Source organism: Sitophilus oryzae, unplaced genomic scaffold, assembly GCF_002938485.1.
Source record: "Sitophilus oryzae breed Bouriz unplaced genomic scaffold, Soryzae_2.0 scaffold_942_pilon_pilon, whole genome shotgun sequence".
Classification (NCBI taxonomy): domain Eukaryota; kingdom Metazoa; phylum Arthropoda; class Insecta; order Coleoptera; family Curculionidae; genus Sitophilus; species Sitophilus oryzae.
Genome location: NW_022147575.1, coordinates 1,917,232 through 1,944,292, shown reverse-complemented (window position 1 = coordinate 1,944,292; position 27,061 = coordinate 1,917,232). Strand labels below are relative to the sequence as shown.

Genomic DNA, 27,061 nt, shown 5'->3' with positions numbered 1-27,061 from the left:
AGATATTGTTATAAACCTGTTTTTTTGTTTATATACCGTCATTGAATTATCGCTAAACAAGTTACTGTGGAGCAGTTCATAAGGAGTCGGGCTAGGAAGCGAGAGACCGGAGTTCGAATCTCGGCCGGGACATAACTTTTATTTATTTTTTAAATACTGTTGTATTCTATAGTTTATTTTTGTAGTAAAAAAACTATTTATTTCTGTGATTTTTTCTCCGGTATTAATATAAATTGATTGTTGGTACAATACCTAATTTAATATAAAATAATATTCTACTTTTGAAATGTATCGGGCCCTAATTGTACCTTAAAAGTAAAATATATTTTTACTGATATACCATATTGTAAACTATTTAATATTTCAGTCACTTAAAAGTTAATTTGCATTGAATAATTGCCTCACCATTAAAGGAAATTTGAGCTATATAATCCTTGATGGGCATCTTCCTCAAATTTTGTTCACCGATTTATTCTGATTTATGACAACAGTAGTCCAGGTCACTAATTATATTAAATTACACTTGGAATTACTCACACTAATTATAATATTTTCATTGGAATTACTTCTATCACAATTAATCAATCACATTTCACATCTGCATTGGCATTTTCTACTGTTCAATGGGGAAACATAAACTTTTCCAACATTTTTTAAATCTTTTGGTTACTTTTCCATAGATATCCTCATCTCTGTCTCATGTGAATTCAGAGGTAACGAACATGAAAATTATTTACCATAAACATCGCAAACCAAAAACCTAATAAACAATTTTTAAAAACCTAAATAAACAATATAGAAATAAATTTAGTATTCCTACCTATTATCGTCCAAATCCATGTTAACAGATAATTATTATTTTTAAACATATTTGAACTGCTGGTTTTAGTAATTATTATTAAACGAACTAAAAAGTCTTAAAATGAACAATTCTTAACCATAACCCAAAAATACAGATCTCCTGTCAACTCTCTTTATTTTTTTCATTTATTTTCCTAGTGACGTCACAGGTGGTATGCGCGAACTGAACGAAATTGGAGCCGCTATCGATCATACCTTGTATTCTTTGTACCACGGGCTTTCTCCATGGTACAAAGAATACAAGGTATGATCGATAGCGGCTCCAATTTCGTTCAGTTCGCGCATACCACCTGTGACGTCACTAGGAAAATAATGAATAAATAAAAAATAAAGGAAGTTGACAGGAGATCTGCATTTTTGGGGTTATGGTTAAGAATTGTTTATTTTTAAGACTTTTTAGTTCGTTTAATTTAATAATTACTAAAACCAGCAGTTCCAAAAATATATTTAAAAATAATAATTATCTATTAACATGGATTTGGACGATAGGTAAGAATACTGAATTTATTTCTATATTCGGTATAAAATTGTTTATTAGGTTTTTAGTTTGCGATGTTTATGGTAAATAATTTTCATTTTCATTGCCTCTGAATTCACATGAGGACAGAGTTGAGGATATCTATGGAAAAGTAACCACAAGAGGAATTGTTACATCATTTAAAAAATATTGGGAAGTTTATTGTTTCCCATCGAAAAGTAGAAAATGCCAATGCAGATGAACGTATTGTAATTGTGATAGAAGTAATTCTAAGGGTGAAGTTTATTATAATTAGTGGAAGTAATACCAAGGGTGAAGTTTATTATAATTAGTGACCTCTGCTTCTTTTTATATGTAGAAGTTTCTGGTTTTGAGAATAAATCGGTTGAACGACACCCAAAATTTAAAGGAAGTATTTGCATACCCAGAATATGCCCATCAAGGATTATATAGCTCAAATTTCCTTTAATGGTAGGCAATTATTCAATGCAAATTAACTTTTTAAGTGACTAAAATATTAAATAGTTTACAATATGGTATATCACTAAAAATATATTACTTTTAGGTACAATTAGGGCCCGATACATTTCAAAAAGTAGAATATTATTTTATATTAAATGAGGTATTGTACTAACAATCAATTTATATTAATAACGGAGATTAAAAATAACAGAATAAATAGTTCTTTTTATACTACAAAATAAACTATAGAATACAAGAGTATTTAAAAAATAAATAAAAAGTGATGTTCCGGCCGAGATTCGAACTCCGGTCTCTCGCTTCCTAGCCCGACTCCTTATGCACTGCTCCACAGTAACTTGCTTAGCGATAATTCAATGACGGTATATAAACAAAAAAAACAGGTTTATAACAATATCTTGACGATTTGAACTGGCGCGCGGAGCGTGCTGACCAATAGCGCCTGTTATCACCTGTGACGTAGCGACCAACCTGCGCAATATCATACCTTGTATTCTTTGTACCATGGGCTTTCTCTATGGATCCATAGCCAACCAAGCTGTTGCTAGTATATTATATTAATTTTAATTGTATTTTTTTTACAAATTGGGGGTGGTTGTGAATGATCGTAAACTCTTAACTATAAATTATAATTGAAACCACTCTGAATGAGGTTTGAAAGTCAATTTTTAACTAAATAAATTACATATAGAGGTCGATCAGACAGAAGTTATGACAATTGTTATTTCAAAGGCTACTGTGACGAATGAAAGGGTATGTTTTGATTTAGTGGCGTTTTTATTTATTTTAAAATCACTTGTAACGAACGAACCTGTTTTAAAATTGTTTTCGACAGAACATTATTTATTATATGTTAGAAAATAAAGCAGAATTAACCAATAACTGTCAAGAAGTAATTATAATAATTAATTTAATCCTGCAATTTAAGTACTTAATTCAAGTATGCTGATTTATAAAATGAAAGTATGTTAATAATTACAAATAATGATAAACTAATTATTTGTCTTTATTTAAAAAATAAATCTGAAACTGTTTTTCATTGATAAAGTGATTTAATAATTTTAATAATCAAGTACACTACAGTATTTTTTGATTTTTTTAATGTTGTTTAAGAGAATAATTTTGTTACTAAAGTGTATAAATGTAAGGTGATGTTTGGTTGAGTTTATCACTACAATAATTTTATTATTTTTTTATTATTTAGGACCATTATCAGCTAAATGTTCTAGGTTAACGTAAATCTCTTGGGTAAATGTTGTATGTACTCATTTTTTTGGTAGCATAATCTACAGGGTGTAAACTAATAGATCCGAAAAAAATCAGTAGATTATTGTTTTTTTTAATAATTGGGTTCTTCTCGTACCTTTTTGTTAATTTGACTTTTCCCTACAAGGTAACTTTGGTTATATAGGGTGAATACACATTATTTTACAATATTGTAGGCTTTTTTTTCAAAAATATTTCTACAAGGAAATTGAACTTTGGTGTATGAATGACACTAATCATATCCGGATTTTATGTAGAATTATTACTTGGGCATGTCAGATAGAGATTCTATCAACAGTTACTACTTAATATTCAACCGTTACTTCGTATTCAATATCTTGCTATATTTTTATATTCTCTGAATATGACACTTAAATTCACAAACCCTTTATCTCTAGGTGCACATTTTTTCTACCTATAGTTTTTTTTCATATTGATCCACCACTTCAAAAAAAAATGAGTGTAAAGAAGTATAAAAGACATTTTCTGACGATTTTTAGTGAGTGACATATTTCACAAAGTTAAAAAAATGAGATTTTAATTTTCTTTCCTCCACTAAAAATCGGCTTTTCGTTTAAGAATCATGATCATATTATTTTTATTTTTTCATGTCTTAGACTTCTAAGAATTAGAAAAAAAATCATCATTAATTAATTTTGAATTTTACTATAAAAATAAAAATAAAATTGAAAAAACTGTTTTTTTTTTAAATCTCGAAAACCGTTTGAGTTAAGGATCTAAAAATTTAGGTGAATTATTTTGATTCGACACGAAATCGATCCCCTGAGTACGAGTCAAAAAAGCCGCGGGGGCAGATTTCCCGTATTTCCGGCTATACCCTTCAGCACATACGCAGAGCTTTAAAAAACCTATTTACCAATTTACTATAAAATTAACAGGGAAGCCAATATTTGGACAGTTCAAAATTTGCATGAGATTCCCTAGGTTTCCAACGACGATGTACCATGTACCACCCGGGATAACATATACAAAAATATTTCAAGTAGTGTCACTGTTTGAACCTTCTGTATATAATATTTCCAAATAATCACACTAGCTAAAAACTTGATTAACGACGTTCACGCGCTAAATGTCAAATTTTCAGTGTCAATAGTTCTTGGGAGAAGTCGATAATTGCCTGATGTTGGTCACCCTGTACGAGCAAATAATTTTGTTGAGAATGACCTAATGGGAAGAACCTCGTTATTTTTGAGAACGAATCTTTCTGAATTTTTCGATATTTTATTTACATTCTGTATACCCCGGGTCCAGACCAAGCAGACAAAACAACGACAAGACAGAAACATTCATGTTTTACGCCAAAATTGCGACAAATCCAAAATACAAAATACAAACATTCAAAATTCGGAGACTTTCCAATGTTCCGTCTCGAGTCGGTAAAGATCAAAGTGTCTATGTTTTGTTCGTATATTTTACGACAAGTTGTCGGCGCAGTGTGGATGGCGTGTGCTGCCAACAGTAGGAGACCAGTGAAATCACACACGGTTACTAAAACTCATTCGCAACAACTAAACTTTGTTGTAATTTTGTCCTTGCGGTGTGGACAATTTGTCTCAAGTTTGTCTTGTCAGAATTCCCCATTTTTTGTCGCAAGTTTGTCTTGTTTATGTCTCAAAATCGTGTTTACTTTTTGTCGCCTTGGTCTGGATCCGGAATAACATCTGACTAAAACATAGACACAAAAATCGAAATGTTCAATATCATCCGATCGACCTGAAACTATTAAAAGTGTTTAGAGCACTGCCGATAGAGCAGCCAGGGCGGTAGGCACCGTCTACAGAATGGTGGCGGGTACCGCAGATGACGTCAGCGCCTCCTCCACGTCATGGAACTTCGCAGTACCTTCGTTGCCCGACGCGACCAAGACCCTCTCCACTGCCTCATCAGATCTTTCGGCCAGAATACTGCCGGCCAAGGTACTGACCACCAAGCCGGGCTGACGGTTCTTGACCATCCCTCAGTTTTTCTATCTGTTTTTTTCTCTATTTTCGCTGTTTTTTGAGTCTCAGTTTCGATAATTGGTTTAATACAATAATGAGGTTTAGTTCCTAAATTTCAATTCACATTGAAATGTATAAAAATAAACTCACCGGCAAAAAAATCAGGCCACTAAAAACTAGACACAATTTCAAAGTTGGATTTCTCGCGAACCACTCATCAGATTTTGATGATTTTTTTTTAATTGTAAATTAATTCCTTTTTAAAGGATGCTACGTCAGAAATGTTTATTCCCAATTTATTTTGAGTATATACAGGGCACAACAATAAAACGAAGTTTTTGCCCGAACTTTGTAACATCCTGTAGGGTGCAGCTGAGAGCAGCGGTAGTAGCTATTGCTAAATTAAATCACATTGTAGCCTCACCTTTTGTGAGAATTTTGTTTTTTTAATCACTCCATTATTTTTTTTGTATTGGAGTTATGCTGTTTTAAAACGAACGTCTCGGAAAAATGCTTCGCAGGCAGAAAGCTTTATGTATAAATAATCAAGGCGACATAGGCGAAAACGGATTTACGAGTATTTGCAATATGACAAAAACGGTTGTCAAATTAAAAAATGTCATCTGTAACGGATGTTGCTCGTATTGTGGCTTTAATTGAGGATGGCCGAAGTCAACGTTATGTCTCCCATACCTACCCTGGGTATATTTCGAACAACAGTCCAGGAATCGGTATATGGAAACGGGAAATTCCACTAGATATTAGTCCCTTAAAATTACTTTACCTTTTTTTTTTAATTTTTATGTTTTAATTAGTTTTCTGGTTAAAATTACCTACGTTCTGATGTTCGATTTGTTTTTAAAGCTTTTTTCGAGGCCTTTGTTTTAAAGCAGCGTGTCTCCAATACAAACAGAGATAATGTCGTGATTAAAAAAACAAAATGCTCACAAAAGATGAGGCTACAATGTGATTTGATTTAGCAATAGCTACTACAGCTGCTGCACTCTACAGGGTGTTACAAAATTTCGGCAAAAAACTTCGTCTTATTGTTGTGCCCTGTATATGCTCAAAATAAATTCGGAATAAAAATTACTGACGTAGCATCCGTTAAGAAGGAATTAATTTACAATTAAAAAAAATCATCAAAATCTAATGAGTGATTCGCGAGAAATCCAACTTTGAAATTAGGACCAGCTTTTAGTGGCCTTTTTTTTGCCGGTGAGTGTACATAATGAACACGCCAAATCAATTAGGGCATAACGTGCAAAATTTACATAAAATTTCCAATTAATTTCCAAAGAATTGGAACTTGAATTATCACGAATACATCAAACATTGCCATTTTTAAATGGTTCATTCTTATTTTTTATGCCGTATCCACGGTGTTCCTTATTATTAAATATTCTTGCCACAATGTTATGACATTCTTATGACATGCCAATAATTAAGGAGGTGATTCTTGGGCCTATTCTAAGAAAAAAACTTCATATGAATATTGATGCATAGGAGACGTGTATTAAATTTCATAAAGAGGACCATGAGTCACACCTTTAAATATCAGCATGTCATTAAGGAACACCCTGTACAGGGCTATAAAGGAATTTGAAGATATTTGTAGTTATTGATGATTGATCTGTTTAATGAGCCATTAATATTGAAAACATTTTTTTTTATTCACTTTGATACCTGATTTATTAGGGAAAATATACAGGGATTTTAAAGAAAATATAGATATTGGCAAATTTAATCTAATTTGAACTGAATTATTGAGTTTGTAGCATTACCGACGTTTTAAATACAGAGTACTAAGGATACAGAGTACTAAATAATAACTTTTGCTCTTCACATCAGAGAAAACATTTTTTTATTAGGTGGTGTTGTATCGAAAACATATGCCAGGTACTTGGAACTACGAACTCTCAAGAACAGGCAAATTGCTCGAAGAAATCCCAATGTTTCTCATCCAGAGCTACAAAGACAACTTCTGGCAGCTATAGGTGTGAACGTTTCAGTTGAAACCCTAAGAAAAAGGCTTCGTGCTCGAGGGTTGTACAGGTTGAGTCAAGGATAGAGTAAAGTCCATTATCTCATTTGTTTCAAGGTTTACAAAAAAATGTTTAATATAAAAGTTATAGGGATGATTAAGATACACATTTTATAATTATTATAGAGTATACAAGGTGCGATATGTTAAGTGTGGCGGCTATAACATATGTTTTTTAAATGCAACACCCTATTTTTTATTTTATTTTTAGATTCTGCGTAAAATTCATCGAGGCGAATAGTCACAGATTAGCGTAATACTAGATTACCTAATTGCTAAAGACTACTGATATAGGAATTTTCTTCGACATACATAAAGTTTTTTCTCGTAGTAATTCTGATTTATAAATTTGGTAAAGCCAAATTACTACTGCCGCGAAACCGTCCCATTACACACTGAAGATGTTTTCTAGATAATATACATCTATTCTTATAGTAGTTAGCAAAGTACTATATAATATATAGTACTGAACTAAAAAATGTGGTTTTCTAGGCTTGTCCGTGTATATCAGTCACATTGACTAATTCATTTGAAGAAAATCTGTAACTATTATCTCTACCATTTATACTTATTACAACAAATTAAACTAAAATTCAAATTTTGTTCTTAACTTGCTTAACGGACATGAAATTGTGATAATTATTACTTTTTGTCATGGCAACTATGATGCTATAGCGCATAATAAAAATAGGTATATGACATACTTAATAAAAGTTGAAGAGTTTTGTAAAATCTATCAGAAAAAATGATAATATATAGGGTGTACCATTTAAAAAAATTGAAATTTCTTAATTTTAATTAGTTGAAATTCATAAATATATTTTGAACACCCTGTAGCATTTAACTAAAATATCTTAACATATACCTTCTTTTTAATCTCTATAGAACTATCATACCAAGTTTTGGTATTCCAACTTCAGAAACAATGGTACTACTGGCAATTTTTTACCACACTGCAATTTAACATTTGTTTAAACAAATTTAAAAATTTCAAAAACTGTTAATTTTAGGTTTATAACATTATATATGAAAAAGTTATAAAATTTTACGCAGAATCTAAAAATAAAATAAAAAATCCTGCGTTTAAAAAAACATATGTTATATCCGCCACATTTTTTTGAAGCACCCTGTATACTCTATAATCATTTTAAAATGTGTATCTTAACCTTCCCTATAACTTTTATATTAAACATTTTTTTGTAAACCTCGAAACAAATGAGATAATGGACTTTACTCTATCGTTGACTCACCCTGTACAGTAGGAGAAAGTTATGGGTCTTACAGTTATCTCGACAAAAAAATTGACCGGCTAAATTGGTGCCTTCGGCATCAAAACTGGACAATTGAGGAATAACAAAACGTTCTTTTTCGGATAAGACCAGAATTGGCTTAAGATCAGATGACCATCAAATTCGGGTTCTCAGAGCTCCAGAAAGACGAGCGAGACTCCAGGCTGCCAAATTTGTACCAAGATATAAAGGAGGAACTGTGATGTTCTGGGGAAGTATTATGCTGGGAGCAAAAACTCCATTGTTACCACTTCAACAAACTTTAACGGGTCAGAGGTATGTTTATTTAGTGCTAGAACTAATCGTTAGGTACGATAATGCACCTCCCGATACCAGCAGAATGGCTAGAGAAACTTGGGACTGTCTTGCATATTTACCAGATCTAAGCCCTATCGAACACTTGTGGGGCCAACTCAAAGGAAGGGTTAGAGCTCGTCGGAACAATCCAGGAAATCTCACACAGCTTCTTGATGCAGCATTAGCAGAATGGGAAAACATACACCAAGACGTTTCAGAAACCAAAAAAATACCGTTGTGTTTATTTTGAAAAGTGATTTTTTTTTTCATTGATAGCAATGATACCAACAATATTTTGACAGACAAAACAGTGACAGTTGCGTCTGTCATTTTAATTCACAGGCAAATAGTAATTTCTGTCATTTTTTGGATGTTGTCTGTCGAAATCTTCCCTGAACCGAAATTACTATTTGCCTGTGAATTAAAATGACAGACGCAACTGTCACTGTTTTGTCTGTCAAAATATTGTTGGTAAAATAATAAATGTAAATTATTAGAACATAGAAATTAGAACATATTTTCTTTGAAATCCTATATGTTCTTTAATCATTGAGATATATATCAGAGTGAATCAAAAATCAAAATGTTTAGAATAAAATTGGCTACACTTTGAGATCATAAGATTTTTTCAATTGTGAGTATCTCACTCCATAGAGTGTTTCAAAGAACACTAGCAAATGGAAGGTTCGAAGAGAAATTAAATTCTGATCTTAGTGTAAATTTTGCTCGTTCTTATAGTTGTGCCGGTGTGTATAATATAAATATTTTTCAATAATTAAATCAATTGAACAAATTTCAAGGCTCTAAAAAACAGATTCTGTTCTTTGTTCTGGTTTGGATATGGAGTATTGGAAGGTTTGCATCTCCTGTTGTATATACCTGTCTCATTTTTCTGCTGTAGCTAAAACAAGAGGATTGTTTTTGTATAATTCAACACTAATATTATAGTCATTTCTGTCTATAAAAAATTAATAAAATAAACATTTATATCAAAGTCTCTTTTATTCATTGGAAAATATATATTATTTCCTACCCAAATTTCCTTTTAATATACTTTAAATGGTATTTTAAATTGACAAAAGTTTGTCCAACGAGTCGGGGGAAGTTTTAGACAGACGATATCCAAAAAATGACAGAAAATATAATTTATACCTACAAAGTTACTAACTTTTATAGTAATATATTATCCACTCGTTAGTCATACTTTACATACATTATTTGTACTGACTTTGTGACTATGACTTTGACATTGACATTACAGTTTTCTGTTTTAGCTAAGCTTTGGTGCTTACATTGTCTTTTTTCAGTTAGAGAATTTTTGAGTTCTGCATTAAAAATACAGTATGACTCAAACTTGGCACTTTGGAATTATTTCAGAGAAAACTAGCAAATAAACATGCAAATTCTGGTGATGGTATCCAAAAACTTATGTTCTATTCTGCAACCATATAATATTTTTTGAACTTTGAAGATTTAATTGTCTTAATCAATACTCTCGCCTTCATTTTTGGATCCCATCGACCAACTTTCATTGATATTTTCTATTTTCCTTGTATTAGCCTTGTACTTTCCTTGTATTAGCCCAAAGTTCGAAGTTTGAATCACCCTATATACAATTCAAAACGTTTTTCTTTTTAAGAAACTCCAATATACCAAGTGTTTGATTATTTATTAGCCTTAAAACTTTTAATTGTTTTAATAAATTTGTTTCTATGTTGTTTTATTAAGTGTTGTAACTCAAAATTTCTCTTTTTAGATTATTTGTGTGATTATATAAATACCTTTGCATGAACATTTTCTGTATATAGCTCCCTATATATAACAAAAACAGCAACAATAATTCTTGCATTTAATTTATTGTTGTATGGTATCGTAGCACTTTATAGAATGATATTATTTTATATTATACAAAAGAAAATTTTATTATTTCATAATACTAGCCATCTGGCCTATTTGGAAATTAATTGAATAATACTTTCTCATAATTTTCATTATTTTACCATTATCTTCGACTTCATTCTTTGTAATGGCTTCCTGCTAATAAACACTTAATTTTGAATGACTTCTAACTGACTGATTGGACGACAAAAATAACTTTACAACAAACTACAATTAAAAAAATGGAAAACAAACATTTTGAAGAAATTTTGACGGGTTTCGCCATATTATGGCTGGATGCAAAGAAGAAATGTTAATAATTCTTATATAATTTTAGATATTATGAGTTCTTCAAAGTAGTCACTTTCACTTTATGAATTTTAAATTTTCTTGATCATTACCAATGTGAAAAATTTTACTGGTTTTTTGGATTTTGAGGTCACTAAACAAATAATATTACATTTTTAAAAGTCTTAGCCTAAACATATTTAAATTAATGTAAAATATTAACTTTAGATTAAAAACCTAATTATTAGCATTAGTTTAAATAAATATATTGATGACGATGACGTTGTCATTAACCTAATAGCAAATTGATGGCGATTTAATTTGCTTAAATATTTTTGATTTTATTCACTAAATTTTGTATGAAAGTAGGTTTTAACGAAAATCATTAATTAGTATTTTTTTCGAAAATAAAGGTAGTATCATACAATTTTCGGAATTGTCATAATTTTTAAAATATAATTTCGTTTAAAATATCTTAAAGCGATTACTTAAGTAAATAAGATACTACTGCGATTGAACCAGAAAGACTGTAAAAAAGTTGGTTGTGTAGCGTGCGGTAGATCTCGTTCAAAAATCGAGGGAAATAATAGAATAACTTTTCGCTAGTAAGTGACTATACATATAATATACAATAGAAAATCGATCATTTATGAAATTCACTTAAAATTAACTAATTATACATTTTTTCTTGCATTTTTGCTTTTATTTACTGTTTACTACTTGTCAAAGATTTGATGTCAAAGAATATAAATACGTCAATTTGACTTACCTGCTTCAGTAGCGTATCAGATGTTTGTGTTAATAAATAATTATTATAACTTATCTATTTTCATTAGAATTATATATTTTTATAACAATTTTAATAACTACCAACATTTTTATTGACAACGTAAAATAAAACAACAAATTATTTAGTCTACTCTACATCATATTTTTACAAGTTTTGAATAAAATTAGCACGGCACTGATAAAGCGGAATTTAAGTCGGCCATTTTAGGACCCTGTTGCGTTCGATCTAAGATATGCTCCTTCTTTAATCTTTTTATTCAAAGATTTTTAATGATAAAAAATGCCGCCAAAATATAGCAATACAACTAGCGACATCTCTGATTGAATAACCATACTAAAACTCTATTTGGGTCGTGACGTGACAAAGCGTAACGGCGACCGGTAATATTTGTAATTAATAGTTTATTTCCAAGCTTTAAAATACAAATAATTGACGTGAAAGGGAAATTATTAAGCGCTAGTCGCATTTTCGAATGCAAATTGTAACGTAATATTACAGAATGCCGAAAAATCACACTTTATACAGCAAGTGTGTGGGTGAAAAAATGTAATTATTAGTAGTAGCGGGTTTTGTTGAGAATGTACCGATTGAAAACAAGATAAAGTATATTATGCTTGTCGTTTTGTTCGAACATTGTTTAAGATTAATAGCATGGCAATATTTCATTTGTTAAAAGTGGTTTTATTTTTGAAAATAGTACAATATTGTCTTACGTAACAGAAAGAAAAAAATGAGTTTGAATTAATAAAAGAATCTTTAATTTTTACTTTTTAATTTTTAGCATGTTACATAAAATAATACCTATTCTGATTTATTTATTTGGTTTTAAACAAATATTTTCAATTAAAATGAGACTTCGCCTTAATGTCAAGAAATATAATTATTATTTATATATCATCATATATCACAATAATTTCGTATACTATAGTAGATTATTAGAGGATACAGTAGCATACACACTGTATTATTGTTAGCTGGTTGTACAGGGTTAGTCTTAAATAAGAGCAAATATTTTTAGGGGTAGTATATTTTTACTCCAGAAACACGATTATGAGTTTTTTTCGCGAAAAATATTTTCAAAATTTGGATTTTTTTTAGTTTTTAGTTAAAAAACATAATTTGTTGATAATATGGCAACAGAGGTAGTAAATTAAATTTACAAGAAAGAAAATCCAGAAAAGATCCAGTTCTCAACATTAATTTTTTTGGAAATTTTCAAAATAACTCGGTTATTTTGGATTTATTTGAAAAACTTTAAAGAGAAAATACGTTTCTTTTATTGAGATCTACCAGTCCTGAACATATTTGTACTTATTTAAGACTCACCCTGTATAGTTCATATCAAATAAACTTTTAGTCACGTGATTAAGCTTGGCCGGTACAGCGTTGCCCTCTTTTACATATTTTCTTTTAATCTAAATATTTTAGGAAACAAAAGTAAATTAATTCTAAATATATAAACATTTATTATTCACATCAACAAAACTCACCTTCTTAACAGCACTTAAAGGACATAAAAGGCCATTGCTACCTCTTTCCCGTTCAAAATATTCTAATAAAGTTGCGATGAGTTTTTTTACAGCTATTATGCTATATTGTACATTTCGCACCAAAAGAGGTTCTAAAAAGAACAATGTTCGACTGCAAGGTCTGCTAGTAAACATTTTTAAGCTTCAATTATCACAACACAATTACCTAATTTAAACCAAAAACTCGTAATACAAAACTAAAGTGTCAAAACGAATGACAATGTGAAGAAATAAATAAAAAATTTGGCAACTTGACATTTTTTACAGCAGAGCTACCACCTGAATCCCTAGCGGGAAATTCAAAATTCCAGTTAGTCAGCACGGCGCCGAATATTCCATGGTTGGCAACAATGAATTTAAAAATCGCGCCCTCGATTGCGTAACTAAAAGTTTAATTGGTATCAAATATAGGTACATATATTTCTTTTCTTGTTCCTGACTGCTTAGTATAAAATCTTGGACAATTTATGTATATAACTAGTTTGTATGTTTAAGTATCTATTTTACTGTAAAATAGTTATTGATGCACTATGGGCATTATTATGGATATAATGCCAAAATGTATATTAACGCTCATGGTGCATAATATAAAATTTTATTTTTTATGTCATCATTTCTTTTTTTTGCAATGTCGTGCATTGAAGGAAATTTGGAGGGCATTATACATCATAATGCCTTGTAGCATGGATCTGAAATTTGAATCCTAGTAACAATGCTGAGATAATGAGGAAATAAAAAATAGAATCTCAATTTATGCACCGAAGAGTACTAAAATCACCTTGTCTTGTATCTTATTCCTAATTTAAAAGCATGTTAGTAGATTTTTGAACTGCGCTGCATTACAGGAAAGCTTTTTAACATTTTTTTTGTTTTTGTTTAGTTGGTAGCTGGATCAGGAGCGACGGAAGAAACAGACGAACATGACGCCGGAGCTGGCGGTGTTGCCGAATTAGATGTCCAAAAAGATGACCATCATGAGGGAATCCCCGGACCTATCACTAGGTTATTCGTCATCGCCAACAGGGGGTTAGCTAATTTAATCCAAGATCTTATCCTGGTAAGTATTTTTCTTGTTTTGAATTATTTAAATGACATCAAATTGAACAAGCTGTTCCAAAATTAGTTTTTTTCAAACGTCAAAAGTAATAATTTTTGCGACGTGATTACATAAAACAGTATATTGTTTCATTAGGAGTAAAAATGACACTTTTTGTGGCGAGGCTATATGTTTGACATACAGCCGAGGCACAAAGTAATTTTTACTCTGAATAGAAGACGCTATTTTTTTTTCGAACGCCACAAATAATTTTTTAAACAATTTCAAACGTTCCAAATAATATAAAAAGATTTAAAAGTCATACCTTGTATGTAATTATATATCGAGAAACTATGGTTGCGCTCGTTGAATTTGACATTTTATGTGAGTTTAATAATATATTTTCATACTTTTTTGCTTAGGCGTAAAAGTGCTTTACTTTTATGACTAGGCGTTAAAATGACTTTTTTATTTTGTCAATCACGTCGCAAAAATTAATACTTTTGTAACGTTTGAAAAAAAAGTCGTTTTAACGCCTTGACATAAAAATAAAGCACTTTTACGCCTAAGAATATAAGTACGAAAATATATTATTAAACTGACTTAAAGTGCACAAAACATCTCCCTTTAGAACTTCAACTGTCATGTTAAGAAATGAAAGTAAATAATAAAGCGCCTCTCGTGTTTGTTCGCATACTAAAAATTTCAATTAATGCCTGTATATATTTTTAATATATTTTTTAAATTTACATTTTTTTAATTTGTAAAGTAATATATTACATTTAAATGGTATATATTACATAACAATTATGTTAATTACAGGCATTTTTCTAACATTTTTTAAATAAAACGAATTATAAAATTCCAATATATGTATATTTGTCGTAGGTATGAAAAAAAGGAAAATATAAAATGGACAAACGCTTGCTTACATTGCGACAAAATTTCCACTTTTAGTTTTGCAATCCAAACGCAATATTTCTATTTCACAAATAAAAATATTCAACACTAAAATCACTTAAACTCCCGCGGATAACAACTAAAACTGAAAAATATAACAGCACTTTTTGTGTTGGACCTGCATATCAACATTACGCTGTACCATTATGTTTTTATTTTTGACATAATATAAAATAACTAATTATAACTTGTGAATTTTAATATTTGTATTAATTTTAACACATGATTTTAAGTATTTATTTCTGACAATAACTAACTTTTTTTTTATCAAGATGTCATTTTAGACGGCAACTGACATATATGTTATATTTTAATTTTAAATATGTATTTAATATAATACAAATTAATATAATGCAACTCTATACTAAGAAAATATTTATACATTCACAAAATACAATAAGGTCTAATAATATAGTTTGAAAACAATGAAAATTGAATTAAAATTAAAAAAGGTAACCGCGACCCCTTGTTTCAAAATTAGATGATTAAATTAGTGGCGCCTCTAGTGTTTGTTCGGGTGGTTAGTCTTTTACTCCCGTTTATGGCCATTAAAGAAAAAGTTCTAAAGGGGTTGTTTTGTGACAAAGTGTCAAATTCAACAAGCGTAACCATAGTTTCCCAATATATAATTACTTACAAGGTATTGCTTGTATATCATTTGGAACGTTTAAGTGTGTTTAAAAAATATTTCTGACGTTTGAAAAAATATAGCTTTTTCTATTCGGAGTAAAAATGACTTTTGTGCCTCGCCTGTAATGTCAAAAGTACAGCATCGCCATAAAAAGTACCTGTCATTTTTACTCCTAATAAAACAATATTCTATTTTCCACAATTTTCAGTAAAATTATTATTTAACTTATACTTTCATTGTGTGAAATATAATTTTATAACGAGTGATTTACTTTATGTAACAACTACTGAGACATAAAAATCGGGCTTATATTTCAACTACCCTTGTATTAATACACCTGTGTTACAATATTACAATACCAGTCTTATTACAAATTTAAAACAAACAAAAAACAGTTAATGAATGGCTCTGTTACGAAATTGTAGCAAGGCTATCCAGTTTTTGTTGTGTTAGAGCGACAAAGCTAATAATATTTTGTCACATAATTCTATGTAAATAATAATTGTTATTTCCAGTTGAGCATTTTTTCTTATTTTAATGGTTTCACCGATAATGTCTGAAGGTCTCTCGGTTATAGCATTAATTAATTCCTTTCCAAAATGTACAATATGTACTTTTACAACTGTTTGGTTTCCAACAAAAACGGCTTATCATAGAAAAAGTCCTTCGTAGAAGGTCGAATAAGTGAAATGAATGGTGTTGTTTAACTGGAAGATTTTTTTAAAATCATTCACTTATTACTTTACAGTTTGTGAGAACCATTTTAACTCTACATACAATGATGTGTCACTAAAATCATCTAAAAAGAAAATAAAATCTTGAAATCGCAAAATTACTGAAGATTTTTTTTTTGAAACTACAGAAATGTTTAATGCTTTTGTGTTTTTTTAATTAACTTTAAGGGATGATTTCCTTATTAAAAATAAAGGGTACTTTCTTATACTGGGTGTCCCAGAAATAACTGCAAGTATTTTAAGGGGTGGTAGATCTCAATAAAAGAAACATATTTTCTCTTTGTCGTTTTTCAAATAAGTTCAAAATAACGGAGTTATTTTACTTAACTATACAGTTCAATCCCAGAAACATGCCTATGAGGTTTTTCTGCGAAAAAAAAAATTGAAAATTCGAAATTTTTTTAAAAATTTTTTGGAATTTTTTTTAGTTTTTAGTTAAAAAACATAATTTCTTGATAATATGACAACATAGGTATTAGATTAAATTTACAAGAAAGAAAATCCAGAAGGTTCCAGTGGTTCTCATAATTTTAGCAAAAAATCATGTTTTTTTGAAAATTTTTAAAGTAAAATAACTCCGTTATTTTGAACTTATTTGAAAAACGATAAAGAGAAAATATGTTTCTTTTATTGAGATCTACCACTCCTTAAAATGCTTGTACTTATTTCTGGGACACCCTGTATAGTCTCTCTTAGCGCCACATTATGAAGTATTTTCAATTTTAAATATAATACAGGATGTCCTAGAAATCAGTGCAAGTATTTTAAGGGATGGTAGATATGGCCAAAACAAACACCTTTTCTCTTTACCATTTTTAAAGTAAACTAATAATAACCGAGGTATTTAGTTTTGAAAATTTAAAAAAATAAAGGAAGCATTTTGAGGGCCGCCGGCAGCAATGGACAATCAGACGCAAGATAATCTCACACTCTTGTTTTTGTGAATAAACACCAAAAAATAACTGATATTGTCATTTGAACAATAAAAGCATCTTTACAGGCTTGCCTTACATTTGCATATTTTTTTATTTTTGTCAGAGGTTTACTGTTTTAATTAAAATCTCAAATGAATTGGATATAACCTAAAAATTCAATCAGCTGACCTGTCTAAATGTACTAAACACTAAACAGCAAAAAATATTTAAAATAGAGTAGACCATTGCACTATGCTCAATAGTAATCTACAATGATTAAAAAATCTACAGTGTACAAAATTAATTAAGTTTATTTTTGTGGAAATGAGAACTTATAAACATACAGAATGTGAATAATGTAGGAAGTGGCAACATTGCATTCTCCCGAAGTACTATAAACAAATTTCCGGAAACTGAACAAGGGGCACTCAAAAGTTTTTCTATATTTTCCGGAAAATGTTAAAAAAATATAAATTTTTCAACAATTTTTTTCGAAACGCGTGTTTCCATACTACCAGTTAAAATCCTTACGCTAATTTCTCGGACATCCTGCATATAAGTACCATTTGTTTTTAACGAGAAATCAACCCTTAACATTTTTCGTACTTGCTTTGGAACACCCTGTACAAATACTTCTATTTATTTCTTTAACGTTACTCATACTTATTTATCTTTTTTTTCAGCGTCTGGCCCAAACCAGCGAAAGATTGGTCAACTTCAAAGCACGTCTTATCACCGCTCTTATTTAAACCAGTTGCCATCCACCCATTTATATTCCCCATCGTCGATTCCCTTATTCCCATTGTCCTGTTATTCCCAAAGAGCCCAGTTACGTTTTAAATTTATTTATGGAAGTGTTACTTTAGAGAGAGTTTAAAAACTATTTTGTACATAGACGATTTGCTATTTTCAAAAAGTGTTTGCGTAACTAACATCCCTTTATTTCTTGCCCCTGTTTTTGCCATTGATTTCTTCATTTTCTTCTTTCTTATTTTTTCCTTCTTTAATTAGGTAAATTAATTACTATTTTAGCTTGAATTGTGACAATGAATATTCGATCGTGTAAATAAGTAAACCTGAATAATTGCTCACAAAAGATGAACAAAACAAAATTTCTTTGTATATAGAAGATGACTTTTTTATTTTTTTCTTTCTGCGAAATTATTTTTATTTCTTCATCATTCTTTCCTTTGTAACTTTATCGTGTGTACATAGAGATTACATTTTTTTTTGTATAAGGAAAGTCAAATTGTAACTTATATGTTGTTAAAGATATGAACGTAGACTAGTTTAGGATAGTGATCTTTTTATAATTTAATAATAAAATAAAAATTAAAATTGACACAATTTGTTTTATTGTACCCAGTTAATACATTGTATTTACTAAGAGTGGGTCCCAGGTGGGGCCTCCACAGCTGCCGGGAGTGCCTAACACATAATTTTAGTATTTTGGATACCCTTTTTTTGTATAGGGTATATAGGGTGGCGACAATTTCGATGCTCAACATTGGCATCTCAGAAACTTCGAGAGATACGAATTCGGTTAAATAGGATAAAAGTTGCGTAATTAGATGTTTGACAAAAACCTATGAAGAAAACCCCGGTATCTTGATTAGTTAAGGATTTATGTAAAAAAAATGAAAATAATACGTTTATATTAAATGACAATATCTTCAGAACTATTGTATCTATTGCAACGTTAAGTTGGTAGTTTTATATTTTTGACCTCGGCCAATTAAATGCCGTTTTCAGAAAATTTCTAAGCCTTCTAGATTTCGCATAACAACAGTCAAGTTTTTGTTTTCTTATGGTCGCCATTTTGAATTTTTATACTATTGTTACGGATTCCGTGGGTCCACTATTTAAACTCACGATAAAATACTTAACGAATTTATTTGTTTCACTCTGTACACACAACTTATACTATTTACAACACAACTTATGCAACTACTATTACTCTAACGGTATTTCGCGGTATTTTCAAACTTCAGACTTCAGACTATCTTCAGACTTTAGACTTCAAACTTCAAACTTGTCCAACTGTCGTAAGCGCTCCTTTTATATAGCTGTGGTGAGTGTTTCGCGAACAATCCAAAATTATCGGGACGGGTCCGCCATCTACTAGTCCATTCTATTGTCTGCTTCGCTTACTTGTCGACTTGATTAAGAGATGGCGCTACAACAAAATAATGTCTTCAGGTTTCTTGACACGTTGCGGTTTTAGTTGCTCGCTTCTCCGACAGATGGCGCCACATACACCTTGACATTGCCCCCTTCTCAAATTTGATCGTCCCGATCAAGGTTTCCTGTCTGGTACCTCTTCAATCGATTCAGATGAACTACTTTCATCTTACTTCTAGGGCTGCGTTGAATCCGGTACACAACATCATTTATCCTCTTGATGACTGTATAAGGACCTTCCCATGCTGGAGTTAACTTTGGGGACCTCCCTTTCTTGCGCTGTGGGTTATATAACCATACCATATCGTCCTGTTGAAATCCCGTAGAATTAGCTCTGAGGTCGTAACGAGCTTTCATCCGGTCACTGGCTAGCGTAATCTTACTTCTCACGGCCTTATGAATTCCCAATAACCTTTCCTTCAGTTCATCCGCGTAGTCCTCTACGTTCGTGGTGCTGTCGTCTGGTGATCCGAACACCAAGTCACAAGGCAACCGTAATTCTCGACCAAATAAAATCTTCGATGGTGAAAGTCCGGTGGTGTTGTGAACTGCACTTCTATATGCCATTAGGAATAGTGGTATATGCTGATCCCAATCTCTTTGATGTTCATCCACCATTTTCGAGAGATGTTCTTCAATGGTCTTATTGAATCTCTCGACCATCCCATCAGACTGCGGATGTAAAGCTGTTGTCCTAGTCTTGTGAATACCAAGCAGATCACACATCTTCTGGAACAGTCTTGACTCGAAGTTCCTTCCTTGGTCAGTGTGAAGCTCTAAAGGAATTCCAAATCTACTGAAGACATTATTGACTAATACTTCAGCTACAGTCGATGCTTCTTGGTTTGGAATGGCAAAAACTTCTGGCCATTTACTGAAATAATCCATCGCCACTAAAACGTACTTGTTGCCCTTGTGCGTTTCAGGGAATGGGCCTGCAATGTCAACAGCGATTCTTTCGAATGGCAGTCCAACGTTATATTGTTTCATTTTTCCCCTAGATCGAGTGCTTGGTCCTTGGCTGGCTGCACAAATTTTACATTGTCGACACCATTTCTTGACATCTTCGCAATAATCCACCCAGTAAAAGCGATCTCTCAGCTTGCTCAAGGTCTTGTTTACCCCAAGATGGGCTCCAGTTTTACCACCGTGAATTTCTTCCAATACCTGGGTAACTTTCTTCCTTGGTACCAGTAACTGAGTTGTTACTGTGCTGCCATCCGCACTTTCCCATGTGCGCTTTAACAATCCATTCTCAATAACCAGTGAATTCCACTGAGCCCAGAGAGCTTTGAAAACGAGCCCTCTGTCCGCAATATCCTGCCACGGTGGTCTCTCGCCGTTACCTTCCTTGAGCCGTAGTATTGCTCCGATGTCTGGATCTTCCATTTGATCTTTCCTCAATTGTGTCGTCGTCCACTGTTCATCGGTTCCAAGTTTAAAACTCCTTATCATGACAGTGCCTTCACGTTGTTCCGTTTTACAGCAGTGCTTACAATCGGTTTGACAGGGTCTTCTGGATAAACCGTCTGCGTTACCATGCATTTTTCCAGCACGATGTTGGATGGTAAAGTGATACTGTTGGAGCTTCTCGAGCCATCGTGCTATTTGACCTTCAGGTTGTTTCATCTCCATAAGCCACTTGAGAGCCGCATGATCTGTCCTAATTAAAAATTCTTGGCCGTACAGATATTTATGAAAATGATCAACTGCCTTCACAATTGCTAGCAGCTCCTTCCGGGTAACGCAGTAATTCCTTTCTGGTTTGGATAGAACTCGACTGTAATATTCTATCACTCGTTCTTCGCCATCTTGCACTTGTGATAGCACTGCACCTATGCCGATATTGCTGGCGTCGGTATCCAGGATATACCTCCCTTGTTGTTGCGGGTAGGCTAGAATAGGACTTGAACATAAAGCCGCCTTAAGTCTTCCAAAGGCTACATCACAATCGGTGTTCCATTCGTAGCCGACTTCATCACCTGTAAGTCTATGTAAGGGTGCAGCTATATTGGCAAATCCCTTGACAAATCTTCTGTAATAGGTGCATAAACCCAGAAAACTTCTAAGTTCATGTTTGTCGCGAGTTTAGGCCAATCCTTGATTGCAGCGATTTTCCTCTGATCGGTGTAAATTCCGTCTGCCGAAACTACATGACCCAAGAATTCCACTTGTCGCTGGAATAAGCTACACTTCTTCGGGTTCAAGTACAGGTGCGCATTCCTTATGCGGCCGAAGACTTCTTCTAAATTTCGCAAATGCTCCTCAAAAGTTCTTCCCATAACCAATACATCTTCGAGTTAAACCAAGCACGTTTTCCAAGTTAATCCTCTTAACACCACCTCCATGAGACGTTCGAAAGTGGCTGGAGCATTGCATAATCCAAACGGCATGACCTTGAATTGATATAGTCCGTTTCCTGTAGAAAAGGCCGTCTTTTCTTTGTCTTCCTCGTCTAGACCAACTTGCCAGTATCCACTCCAGAACCAGCACGAACCTGCCAGAGTTGTTAATGTGTCATCTATATGTGGCAGTGGGTAGCTATCTTTCTTAGTGACGTCATTGAGCTTCCGATAGTCCACGCAGAATCGTGTACTACCATCTTTCTTCGTCACCAAAACAACAGGAGATGACCATGGACTCGATGATTCTTCGATAACTCCATCTTCTAGCATCTTATCTACCATTGTCTCCATTTCTTGTTGTTTGGAAAGGGGCACCCTTCTAGGACGTTGTCGAATCGGCTGAGCATGACCAGTATTAATCCGGTGCTTCACAAAATCCGTTCTTCCACTGTTGTTCTTCTCAAAAATACTGCCATGCTTTAGCAGGAACTGCTTAGCCTTCTGTTTCTCCTCAGATGTTAGGTGATCCCATGGCTGCTCTAGATGTTTTAGTGTTTCTTTGGATGCCATTTGTGCAACAGCTGACGGCACTTCATCACATCGGGTGACACTTCTTACAGGTTCGCAGATGGCTATCTTGTCACCTTTTTGAATCTTGACACAATTCGGGAAAACATTCGCAATTCTGATCGGTATATTCTTGTCAGTGTTCACCAATGACTTTCCTACTAAGTACCTATCTTGTTTGTTGTCGCTACTTTGTACCAGTCCAACACAGTACCCAGCGATTTTCTCCACTTTACCGAATATGATCTTCTCGAGATTACCAGGTATCACCACAGTTTCCGCTGATCTTACATCCATTCTTCCTGGTCCCTCGTCTGGAGATAACATAAACTCTTCATTTCCGATATTCAGGATATTTCTCTGGTGATCGAACGAAAATCCATGTTGACGAATCACATCCATGCCCAAGATGAAATCATCTTCAATATCTGCCACTAAAACGCTATGCTGGAATTTCAAATTTCCTAACTTCAGTTCGACGATAGCCTCTCCCCGTACAACGGCCATTTCCCCGTAACTGTACGTAAACACACTCTTCTTCTCAGAGGCATCAGCTTCAATCCTTGCACTGAGTTAGCCCGCACCAACGATACCATAGCGCCAATGTCCACTGTCATTCGGATTCCCTTTCCATTGACTTTCCCGTCGATCACCAAGCTGTCAGCGGTTCTTCCTAAACTCCTAATGGAAAAAATCCTGGGGGCTCTGTTCTCCCCAGTCAATACTTGCCCCTTAGTATTGACTGTATTGACTGATTTTATTTTTCCTGGTGCCTACGTTCTCTGGATGGTGAACGGGATCGCATTTGAACGCGGCAATCCCGTTTGATGTGGCCATTCCTGCCACATCTATAGCACCTTATGTCCTGTGATCTTCTCTGGTTCTCTGTCTGGTTATTGTTGACTCCCTTGTGTATTAGTAGCTCACATAGTTTGTCGAATTTTCTACACATCTCCTCCAAACTTCTGTGGGTACTCTCGGGCTGTTCCTCTACCGTTACCGATCTTATCTTCGGTCTAGGAATGGCGCTAAAAGCAGCTTCGATTTCCAGCGCCCTGACCAGTGCTTCGCTGCTGGTAGAAAATTGGGATATTTGCAGCGCCCTCTGTAATTCGTTGTCCCTCAGTCCGCTGATAAAGCACTGAGCAGCGAGTTCCTCCCTAAATCCTTCCGGTGCTTCAGGATACGCTAGGTGTACCAGCCGACGTAAGTCTGCTTTAAATTCCTGCAGACTCTCTCCGGACCTCTGCAGGCGTGTCTTGATCTGGGCCTGGTAAAGTTGGCGTCGATGTTGGTCGCCATATCTCCTGTCCAATGCAGCAACTAATGTTTCGTATTCCTGCTGTTGGGCTGCAGGAATAGTTTGTAGCAATTCCAGGGCAGGGCCACACAGCGCGATGACGAGTGCCGCTGCTTTCTCCTGGTCAGTCCATCCGTTGGCAGCAGCAGCTGCTTCAAACTGGCGGTGGTACATTGTCCAAGTAGTCTGTCCATCATAGGTCGGGGCCTTGACGTTCGCAGTTCCAGAGACGCCAGGTGTCCTTGCTTGTACCTTGGTCTTCTGTATGTCCATCTCTAATTTTTCCATTTTCTGCTGAAGGCGTTCCTCCAGATCTTCTACGACTTCTTGGAAATGGTTCTCCTGTCGTTTTTCCAGGTCTTCAAAATTCTTCTGTAGTCGAAATTCCTGATTTTCTAAAGTTTTTTTAAGACGGTCCTGATCTTCTTGTCTTTCTTTTTGGCGGCGCGTTTCTATATCTTCTAAAATTTCCCTCCATTCATTCTTCTGACGACTTTCTAAATTGCCTAAAATGTTCTCAAGCCGGTCCTGTTCTTCTTCTTTGTCTTGTTGTCGTTGAATTTTCATATCTTCTAAAATTTTCTCAAGCCGGTCCTGTTCGTCTTCTTTGTCTTGTTGTCGTTGAATTTTCAAATCTTCGAAAATTTTGTCTTGATTTTCCAGAATTTTCAGTAGGCGGTCTTGTTCTTCTGCTTTCTCTTTTCGCAGCTTCTCTTGTTCTTCTGCCTTTTCTCTTCTCATATTCTCCATAAAATCGCCTAATAGTTTGCTTACTTCCTCCATTTTCTTCGCTTGTTCCCTTGTACCAACCATAAAAATACTCTAATCCGGTCCAAAAATCTTCCAATCCACTTAATTTCTTCTTAAAATCCTCTTGAATCGCACTTCCGACACCAATTGTTACGAATTCCGTGGGTCTACTATTTAAACTCACGATAAAATACTTAACGAATTTATTTGTTTCACTCTGTACACACAACTTATACCATATGATCGAGAAAAAACGGCGTCAACGATGGCTATGAAATGAAGATCGCTGTCATTTTATATGTAAATTTATATGGGAAATGTCATCGATCGTCATTTCCCAGCCAACTGGACGCCGTTTTTTTTCGATCATACGGTACTATTTACAACACAACTTATGCAACTACTATTACTCTAACGGTATTTCGCGGTATTTTCAAACTTCAGACTTCAGACTATCTTCAGACTTTAGACTTCAAACTTCAAACTTGTCCAACTGTCGTAAGCGCTCCTTTTATATAGCTGTGGTGAGTGTTTCGCGAACAATCCAAAATTATCGGGACGGGTCCGCCATCTACTAGTACATTCTATTGTCTGCTTCGCTTACTTGTCGACTTGATTAAGAGACGGCGCTACAACAAAATAATGTCTTCAGGTTTCTTGACACGTTGCGGTTTTAGTTGCTCGCTTCTCCGACAGATGGCGCCACATACACCTTGACACTATTATATAGAGCAAAAAATAATCTATACGGTGGTATCTAATTTTTATTCATTATTATGTAAATTCATTAAAAAATAAGATTTTTAAAAAATTCGCTAAAGGTCAAGCCTGCCTTGGAATTGGAGATTCCTTTGGAGATCAATTGACACTTTATATGACAGCAAGTTAATTTTTGTTTACTCTATTAAGTGTCAAATCTGGACACAAAAAATGATAGTAAATAGTGTAAAATGTATTAATAGTCAACAATGTGTTCACAAGTGGGGATGCACGAGATATGTATGATGTTTACTTAAAAATAAAGAAATTCCGATATAGCATGCGCAAGTTATAGAATATTGTATCCTGAAAGGACGCAGCCTCATCGTTCTATTTTCGCAAGGATTTCAAGAAATTTAGCAGTTGCTGGTAGCTTTAAGAAACAAGAGGTTTTAAAAAGGCTTAATGATTTTAATGTGTCAGCTCAGATTGAAATAAATCTGGAAACTTCTAGTAGTAAAGTAAAATAACTCGCGAGTGTTTTATATGTGATTCTTATGTAGGGAAAATTATCAAAAAAAACATAAATATCACAATTTTAAATTTAAATGTATACCAAATTTACATTTTTTTCTACATGCTGTTGATCACAAGAGAAGATTCCAATTTTGTAAATGGTTTGGGGAAAGTGTTCAAGAGCCCCCTTTTTTTAGAAAAATATTATAGACGGATGAAAAAATTCTGGTACATTTAACAGAAAAAATTCACACTATTATGCAAAAGAAAATCCTCATTTAATTAGAGAAACCAGACCACTGTAATATATTCTTTGAACGTCTGGGCTGGCATTTTTGACAATAAAATTTTAGGTTCTGTATTGGTCTGTATTGAATTCTACAATTTTTGTGTGTCCAGATTTGACACTTAATAGAATAAGCAAAAAATAACTTGCTGACATATAAAGTATCAATTGGATTTCCATGGCAGACTTCATCTTCGGCGAATTTTGAAAAAATCTATTTTTTAGTGAATTTACATAATAATGAATAAAAACTAGATGCAACCGTATAGACTTTTTTTCGCTCTATCAAACAGTATAAAAATTCAAAATGGCGGCCATAAGAAAACAAAAACTTGATTGTTGTTGTGCGAAATCTAGGAGGCTTAAGAATTTTCTGAAAACGGCATCTAATTGGCCGATGTCAAAAATATAAAACTACCAACTTACGTTGCAATAGATTCAATAATAGTTCTGAAGATATTGTCATTTAAAATAAACGTATTATTTTCATTTTTTTTACATAAATCCGAAACTAATCAAGATACCGAGGTTTTCTTCATAGGTGTTTGTCAAACTTCTTATTACGCAACTTCTGTCCCATTTAACCGAATTCGTATTTCTCGTAGTTTCTGAGATGCAAATGTTGAGCATCGAAATTGTCACCACCCTGTATTCTTTGGCGATAATGCTAGTTAGTAACATTAATGATTGCTTAAAAAGGCAAACAAAACAAAAATTCTTTTTTTGTATAAAATTACCCTTTTTCTATTTTTTCTTCTAAAAAGATATTTTTGCGTCTTTCCTGTAACTTGATAATCTCCACTATACACTACAATAGCCTGCAGTAGGTCAAAGTCAAATACTGAAGAGGGTGATTTCGTATTTCCTTCTTTAATGAAAATAAGTCTCTCCACCTTGACCTACTTGATATAAATGTAGACTAGGTACTATACTAGTATAGGATGGGGGAGAACCTCTTACAATTTAATATTAAAATAAAAA

The 27,061-nt window shown here is 33.2% G+C and overlaps 1 protein-coding gene across 1 annotated transcript in view; it reads left to right on the top strand.

Moving 5' to 3' along the window:
• LOC115890992 (putative lysozyme-like protein) overlaps window positions 1-18,778 on the top strand; it is a 49,411-nt gene extending 30,633 nt beyond the window's left edge. Inside the window, exons 6-8 of the mRNA XM_030911377.1 lie at window positions 4,843-5,022; window positions 14,042-14,218; window positions 18,120-18,778. Of these exons, the coding sequence (XP_030767237.1) occupies window positions 4,843-5,022; window positions 14,042-14,218; window positions 18,120-18,185 (423 nt within the window). The 3' untranslated portion in view covers window positions 18,186-18,778. The remainder of the gene's footprint in view (window positions 1-4,842; window positions 5,023-14,041; window positions 14,219-18,119) is intronic.
• Window positions 18,779-27,061: the final 8,283 nt, after the last annotated feature.